The following is an 8,866-nucleotide window of genomic DNA, read 5'->3' on the forward strand; positions in this document are numbered from 1 at the left end:
GTGTGAATAACTGAAATTCTCATGAGCCAGCCCCATCTCATCTGATGGAGTAAAGTGCAACCTCTACCCTTGTTACTTGTATAAAAGATCGGAAGGTTTTTAAGTGCCGCATTCTGTGATTAGAAAGGCTGGGTTTTGATTCTTGATGAAAGTGTTTGTTTGAAGTAAACATGATGAATAGTCTATTGGTCAACTACAGCTGCTCCTTCTTTTCAGGAAGTTAGAAGTTAATCTCTGCCCGCTGGACCATAGAGTAGAATCTGTTTATAATCATGTTCTGCAAGCAGTGGTGTGCGATTTCTTTATGTGAAAACTACTTAGAAAGAGATACATATAAAACCAAATCCATCTTACGTACATTTTCATTGGATTTTCCTTTTCGGTAGTGAAAGTCTGCATGATTATGTACCAAGTACACAGTAGTGCCAACTTCTTGGAAAACACAAAGTAAAGAACATCCTGCAATGACTCCTATGAATCCTTACCATGAACCAGGGGCATAATTTCCAGGGGGGTTAGGGGGGGTTATGACTCCCCCAATAATTAAACCCAACCAATATAACCCCTCCAATAAAATTATAAATTATCTTGCATAAACAGGCTGTTGATTTTCTTTACTCATTTCAGTTATTACCAGCAAAATAGTTGCATGTTTAATCATCTGGGAATTTACCCAGATTTATTTATTTAGACAGACATCTTGACCCCCCCAATGTTCAGCACAAAGTTATGCCAATGTCATGAACCTATAATTATCTTCGTATGAGACATCACGATCTGTACTGTCCCATTCCCACATAAAAACCTGAACCTGGCAAAGCTTGTGTAATTATCACTACTAACTACAGATTAAACAAAGTCTTCTGACTGTAACCACTGTACTGTTAGAAAGATCTCTTCTGCAGGATGTTCCATCCGTGTGTGAAACAAACACATGCTAGTAGTAAACTGGCTGTGTTGGGTTAGACAGACAAAAGCAAAAGTATCCATCATGCACAATAAAACAGTTATTGTGTGTGTGTGTGTGTGTGTGTGCATTATATGCTGCATGCTAAAATAATTAATATTATAATGATTCAGTCACAGTGGAATGTTTGTTGTGTTATTGTTTCAGGAGCATTACTTAACCAGCTAAGAATGGTTGCACTGGCAGACTGCAGCAAAGTGGTCCCGGCTTCCACAAATCAGAGCTTGGGAATATTTGAGGTTAACTGAGTTTGGACTGTCAACCTGTTTTTCAGCAAAGTTACTTGATATTTTGTAAATGCTACTTTTAGGATTTTATGTTTTTGACTGAAACTGCAAAAATACTAACTGGGCAACCCATGCCAGCAGCAGGACACATACTATTATTTGTAGTCAAAGCAGGACTTGATAGAGAGACAGACATTTTTGATAAAGTGTAACGCAATCTCAGGATTTTTTCCTCACAAAGACAATATTATTAATGTCTGTGGCAAATGTGTGCACTGTAGAGATGCACTATTTAATTTTATAAATCAAGACATTGCTTGCAGTGCTAGTGATGTAGTGATGCTAGTGATTCACGCTCACTTAAATTATTTAAAAATCAGCAGGCACGGCACCAAAACAGTGTTTATAAAAGGAGATGTAATGTCCTAGGAAACTCTTCACATTTCAGAGGAGTGTTCGTCATTTTGAAGGAAATATTCTTCATAGCATCCACATAGTTATAAAGAACACCGTGCTTCATTGGCCCTTACTTAGAATTTCCACACTGAACACAGAATGTCAATTCATGCTGTGAATAAACAGATTTCAGGAACAGTGCTGCTCTTTGCTGGTGTCAGTTCAAGTATAGTTCAGAGGTGTAGCTACACCTTTTTCCCATTCCTCTCTCCTGTGACTTAAAAGGCTTCAGCCAAACCAAGGAAACACTTAGAGGGTGGGGGACTGAACTAAAGCAACACCCCAGAGGCCCTAAATACACAAGACACACAATAAACAAGATGTTGTGCTTATATATAAAACTTATATAAATAAGAGTATTGTTACTGTTGTAAGGTTCAACAGTCCATAATTAAACATTTCAGTTTCCCCTTTCTTCTTCTACTTTCAGCCCTCTTACATGACTGGACTAGACATTAACAAAACAAAGAAGGACTTAAGATGCTATCCTCGGGCGTGTTATCGCAACTAAATCCAGTGAAAAATCCAGTCCCTGTTCTGGCTGCTGTACAGAGTCCTGTAACGCAGCCAAGTCTACCACCCCACACGTAGTGTGAGCAAACAAAGAAACTGTACTCCGTCCAATTGCAAAGAACGTAAAGCACTAATTAAAGACTGCCAAATAAAACTCATCTCTATCAGTGTGGTCTTAAATAGGGAAACCTCATTATTAAAAGGAAGTTGCTTTCAGACAAGCCGAAGGAATGCTTTCCTCTAATAATCTCCCTCCCTTTCTCCTGTCACATGCACAAGCCCACACTGACTTTCCATCCAGTACTGAGGCATTTTCAGCAGCCAGGCTGGAAGGACTTCTTGGCGTCTGAGTCATCTTTGCAATCTCAGTGTGCAGAGTGGGGGTCTGGTGTGGGCAGTAATAGACTAATAGTGTCCTGACAAAGTCATTAGTATAACATGGAACAGACAGCTAAATATTTTAGCTTACTCATGGATCATTTCAGTTGCATGATGCCATAGCAGACGTGACTTCTTGCACAGAAGGGCTTACCTCAGTGTATCCTTTTAATCCAAACTCTTCAAATGAGGCATTTGGAAGTTGGTGTTTGCTTAGCATAATCACAGTATAACACAGTGTTTGAAACATGGGGATTTACCTGTTACTATTTTAAAATTCAAATGAAAAACGTATATATTTGTTCTTAGATTGTAATTAGTTGTTACTAATCATTAAAAAAAACAATGCTACACCAATAAGTAAGCGTCGTATATTCTTTAGCTTCTTAAACCTTTTTAATATTATGTTACACCTTCTTTCAACAGTTCAGCTGCTTTAAAAAAAGAAACTTGGAGCCATTTGAAGCAATAAATTATGATAAGGTTTTCTTTCATCCCAAGCCTAACCTGATGTAACCTGAACTGATGCAGAACATCATTTCAGGTTTCATGTCTGTGCTTTAACCATGTGTGCATTCTACCAAAGTGTTAGTGATACTGCAATCAAGTTACACTAGCCTTTTTTAACATTTGTGAAAGATTTTATGCAAATATGCACATATTAATTGTACTGCAATTGTACCATATGCATGTATTTTGATTGTCAATATGTTGGTCCTACCTCCTGGCTGTTGGCCTGGTTCCGAATGAACTTGAATCCTGGAATGCGCTTCGAACTGCACACCACGCCGACATCTTCTGAATGTTTGCAGTCGGATACTCCGAAGCCATTGGACTCACAATGAGCCAGACTCTTTTCGCTACCTGTGCAGTGCACGTTGTCTAGCCAGATACGACCTGGAACAAACAGAAACAGAAACACACTAATGGATGTGTGTTCAGATGTTGATTCACTTTGCCCACGATGGCTTTTCTTGGATGGTAGGGATGACGGTGCTTTTGAAGGAATTTTATTTATTTTTTTATAAAAAACAAGTATTCAGCTTATCACAGGCCAACATTATCTCGTGACAGGCTGATGTGAAAATCTTTAACAGATCAGAACACAGAGAAAGATGCTTGGCGGTATTTAGAAATGGTGTCATCACATAATTAGTCCAAAAGAGCAGTTCCAACTAAATTGTCAACAATACTGTCAGCCGTGTCTGCAGCACATATAAGAGTATCGCAGTTGAGCAGACAATGGTGCACAGTCAAGATCATTTTTTTAAGTACATTTATAAAAAATATTAAACAATAACACTATATTTTCCCTTTAACATACATACTATATGTGTATACTGCAGCAAGTACAAAAGATTATCTGCCATTCGTCTTGGCTTTCATATTTTGTTCACCTAATCATTAACTGTTTTTCCAACCAATTAATATACAAACAATCAATCATAACATAATCATTATTTGTTTTAGAATATGTTGTTATACTCTGACTGTTTGCAACTATTATGTCTGCTTCATCCTGAGCCACAATTTCTCCTAACCCTGAGTTTTCACTAGCTTTCCCTCACATGGGTCAACCTCATTTAAAAAAAATGCAAATGAAAGAATGTCTTAAATGTTATACCCTGACAGGCGTTGTAAATCATGCCCTATTGGCTTCTGTTCTAGCATGTCCACTGAAGTCTAGCCGTAGACACAGTAAACCTGCTCACGTGGAGATGTGTTTGGTCTCTGACATAACCTGGTGCATTTTTTCAGCCAAAAACCTGCCTAATAAATGTTGTCATGGCTGAAGGGAATCATCTGTTGTCCAGCTGGCTGTTCTGAATCAGCCGTGAGGGAAACCACCAACTCATTATTCTGGCAGTCTCAACATGTTGCAAGGGAACATCCTGATCATACCAAGAAAGTGACTGGATATAATGGTCACGTAGCTTCCTCCTGGCATAGAAGTGATTACCCCTGGATCGTCGTTATAATAAGAGCCAAGCACTCTGGTTCTGGAATACAGCAGAGGGAGAACCCGCTCAGTCTCAGCAAACCTTTATCTAAGCAAATACTCAGCATTGCCAGCTGTTCTAAGCCTAGACTACATTGGTAGGAACATCATTTGCAGGCCTTATGGGGATTTAACAAGCACTGAAAAAAACAGAGAGGACAGTCTACATGGGGCTATAAATGTATAAATTAAGCCTTCATTAGCACTTTATGTCAATATCATAGCCAAAGAGCTCAAAACAAACCTAAAGGGATTTGCATAACATGGATTAAATGGATTTTGTAGAAAATTTAAATCATAGCCAAAACCTTTGTAACATTTGCACACTGTCTTTTTCCCCCTTTTTTGGGGGGCGGGGAGGAGGAGGGGGGCACACTGGGATTGCAAACAGCATTTGTGCAACAGCAGCTGGGGATATGATTTGCCTCCTTGCAGGAAAAACGCTCATCCAAGTAGGATGTCCTTATAACTGTTCTGCTGTTATGTCTTCAATTGGAAACATTTGGTTGCTTTCAACAGCACATTAGTCATCACGATGGGAAACTTGAAATCCTCTTGATCACTTTTATAGCCATCTGTCTCCACCAAAACAAAAAAACCCAGATAAAGGTAGTTTCCATATAAACACATGTGAGAACACGTCTTTTTAAAGTGATTCCACTGCAAATTTGACATCCACTCAGGAAAACAGGGACCCCCTTCTCTTTTTGACCAACACAAAGATCATTTTATTTCAGATTGTGCAACTTTTTATATCAGTGCAAAATATAATTTGCAGCTTTCCTATTCATAACTGCCATTTCACTGAGTTTGTAAAACATTTGAGGGGCACACCCTTCCCAAAGCCAAGTCCCAGAGGACATCATCTTTATATAGCGAACCACTGCTAAAATGGAGCCCAAACAACTGCTTCACACAGGATGCACACACAGCTATATAGTACAAGCTATTTGTTAAATGCTTCCTATAAAACACTATAGGTATATAATAGTATATGCATAAAACTGCAAAACACTTGAATTGAAATTTCCATAATGACAGCAATGCTGTGAAAAGTTAACCTAACTGTTGAAGTGGCTCACTGAGTGAAGACATGCTTTGGCAGCTCTAAATGAACTCTTTAATAAGAGTTCTTTAATAAGAGTTCATTTAGCGCTATACATACATTCACCTCCAGCAGCTAACACATTTACAGAGCTGGGAATCTTGTTAGTATTTTTACTGCTATGGTGGAAATCATAAGATACAAAGGCTATAAAAGAGGAGATGAGATTACGTCTGTGTATGCGTCTGGTTAACGCTCCAAATCTTTCCAGTCTTTCCTTCTTCCAGTGCTCTGAACTGATTGGTGTGTCTCAGTTCTCCTCTGATGGGAAAACCAGTACCTCAGGGTATAAGCATTTAGACAAGGGGAAACCTGTCTTTCATGGAAATTATGAAACTGCATGTAGTGATAGGTTATTTCTGAGTAGATGTGGTTGAGTAGCTCAGGGATGCTCAGATTATTTCACTATAACTTGCACCTCACTTTCTGCACCAATCTGAAGTCGAACTTTGGAGGGTTTTGATTAGATGAAGTTGTAGATGGTTGTCCTGGTGACTAACACACACATCTCATTAACTTAGTGCGTTTTTTTCTTACCTTCCCCTTTTCCGTACTTGGCTGAGGGCAACCAGGACTCGGCACCCGTGAAGCCCAGCTCTCTGCATACCACTTGGGCAGCATAGATGGAGAAGTCATCATCGCACACCGTCCCCCACTCTCCATTGTAAAAGACTTCGACCCGACCCTCGTAGTGTTTCTTCTTCTCCCCGGCTAGACGTAGCTGGATCACAGGCTGGTTAGAGTCTGACTGGGCGCTGGATGGCACCAGCAAGGTGTGAAGGAGACAGCAGAAAACAGCCAGGAGCAGCATGATGCAGAATGATGAGGGAAAAGACTAATACCCTAAAGAGAGATACAAAGAGACAAAGAACTGTGACCATCGGCTGTATAACACTGCAATAAAGTGTGTTTTTGGCATTTTTATAAGTGGCTTTTCTCAATTCCAAGGATTTAACCTGGAGAGTTATCTGAAGACAGGCTGAGGAAGACAGTCTTTTGTGGCATGTGGTAGTTCAGTTTATTTGAGAGTAAGCGGTATCTGTATAAAATGCTGAGCTTGGTTTGGCTCTCATATCAGGCTTCAAGAGAACTGACACTAGAAACTTTGCAACCGCAAGTATAGTAAAAGAAATTACCACAATTTCACAGTATATTAAGCAAACGTATGGACACGACTGCCAAAAAAATGGAAATTTGGGGAAAATCTGGGAAAGAACATAGGTTAGGTGGCAAGAATTTCTCTCTCCATTGTCTGACAGCCTAATGGAGAGCAAATGTGGGCTCCTCCAGGGAGGGGGCTGCCCGTCTTATTTATTTGCTGATCTATGCCTGGAGGCCAAGGTAAACTCTCTGAACCTGTAGTCACAAAGAAAGTTGACTCCATGTGCATCATTATTTCATGGCAAACCATGAATGTCTCAATGTTGGGACAATGAGCCCTGAGGGAGTAAAGGGAGGGATGGAGGAGAGGGAACGTTAGGACACCTTCACATCATCCTGTTCTGAATAGCAAGGGAGGAGATTTGGGAGGGGATTTGGGAGCAGGGGGGGGGGGGGGGTATTCCTGTGTTGACGTCATGGTAACCAAACAAACTTCAGACTTGAAAAACCTCCTCTGGAGTACACATAAATTATCAGACTGTGAAGCATATGTTTCGCGATACGGAAACATCTGGTCAATCTCCCCGTGAAATGAACATAGGTTCAGCATGAGTACAGAGACACTTTAATTTGGCTTTTCAGTATTCAGTCTTGTACTTTATTAAACCAAGGGAGTGAAAAAGCGCACTGTAATGGTTTTAAATCAGTCAGTCAGAGTCTGAGTGAATTTCTGAACAGCTGTGCGTGCACAAACTATACTCCAACCAGCACGTGTACAATTATGGTGTATTTAAAATGGTAAATGGCCTGTATTTGTATAGCGTTTTACTATACTCATGGATTTTGTATTTAATATAAAATTTAATACAAAATCCATGAGTAAAAAATACTTCTAAATAAATACTTCTACATATTGCATGTCATAGGCAACACTTCTGTAGACACACCCATATGTTACAGAAGAATCTACTCTTAACAGTTAAAACTTGTGGTCCCAGAAAGGTGGTGATTGGACATTTTTACATCATATGCTGTGTCATGCAAAGCTTAAAACGTGTAGTTGCAAAGAAACAATAGGATCAAACAATAATTAAATACTGCTTGCCCTTTAAAATAGGAATTCTCAAATCCTACATACTTTTATTGCTTTTTCAGGCAAAATCAGGGCTCTTGTGCTGTCTGTTGTTCATCTGAATTAGTCACCGATAAAGAGATATTAAGCCCTGACCAGAGTGAAGAAAGATCGACTACAAAATCGGTAGGTGTTGAAGGGTCCTTAGCACAGCTGTCTACTGTCATCACCAGAGTTAGCATGCATGATAAAAGTTTGTTACTAGCAGGACTGTAGTTCGTGTTCTGATACAGCAAACCCCAGCGCGCTTCGACACATAAATAGGGAAAAAGAAAAAACACTTGATATAAAATACATTTTCAATGAATATAAAAGAGACAGAACATGCAAATATAAACCCTGCCAGGTTTTTAAGTTTCCGAAGAGAGAACCCATTAGGCAAAACTCGGTCTGAACAAAGTGTGATATCTCAAAGTTTCACACATTCATGCACGTGCCAAACAACATCCAGTCGGACAGCAGGAGGGAGGGAGGCTGTCTCCAAAGTGAAAGGACTTACTCTGACAGACGGAGGACAGTCAGCACAGTCTTTTGAGGACGCTGAGGTTTCCAACCTGTCTTACAGGATGGCATGTGAAGCAGGGGCTCTTTGTCCCTTTAGTACTCTGCGGGCCGTTTCCTCTGCTCCCCTCACAGCTGGCAGCGCGCGCCCGTCCCACTCTTCACAAACTCAGCAGCCAATGGGAGGGTGCCTCAGCATCCTAAACCCGCCCCCCTCAGACCCGATTACCGAAGTTACAAAATCTAAGGGTCCTGGTCTCTTTGTATCTGGAAATGACTGAGTATTTTTTTTACTCGTTCTAGGAGTTTTAAATGGTAGTTGCCCTGCGTTATAATATTAGTTAAGATGGTTTTGTCAATTCATGCCTTCTATGATTGACTAATTTTCTCCAACGTATTGTTCAACATGCCAAAGTAAGAGAAAAGCAGAAAACTGTCAATAAAGGGACATATAACTGATAATGATGATGATTTCCTCCTATTTTTC

At 39.9% G+C, this 8,866-nt stretch overlaps 1 protein-coding gene across 1 annotated transcript in view; it reads right to left on the reverse strand.

Annotated features, from left to right (window-relative positions):
* Positions 1–8,517, reverse strand: part of loxl2a (lysyl oxidase-like 2a) — a 25,630-nt gene extending 17,113 nt beyond the window's left edge. Inside the window, exons 1-3 of the mRNA XM_080892511.1 lie at positions 8,378–8,517; positions 6,183–6,488; positions 3,263–3,438 (exon numbers count right to left, since the gene is read on the reverse strand). Coding sequence (XP_080748637.1) covers positions 3,263–3,438; positions 6,183–6,456 — 450 coding nt within the window. The 5' untranslated portion in view covers positions 6,457–6,488; positions 8,378–8,517. The remainder of the gene's footprint in view (positions 1–3,262; positions 3,439–6,182; positions 6,489–8,377) is intronic.
* Between the last annotated feature and the right edge of the window lie 349 nt (positions 8,518–8,866).

This window comes from Rhamphochromis sp. 'chilingali' (genome assembly GCF_963969265.1).
Source record: "Rhamphochromis sp. 'chilingali' genome assembly, chromosome: 9".
Lineage (NCBI taxonomy): Eukaryota > Metazoa > Chordata > Actinopteri > Cichliformes > Cichlidae > Rhamphochromis > Rhamphochromis sp. 'chilingali'.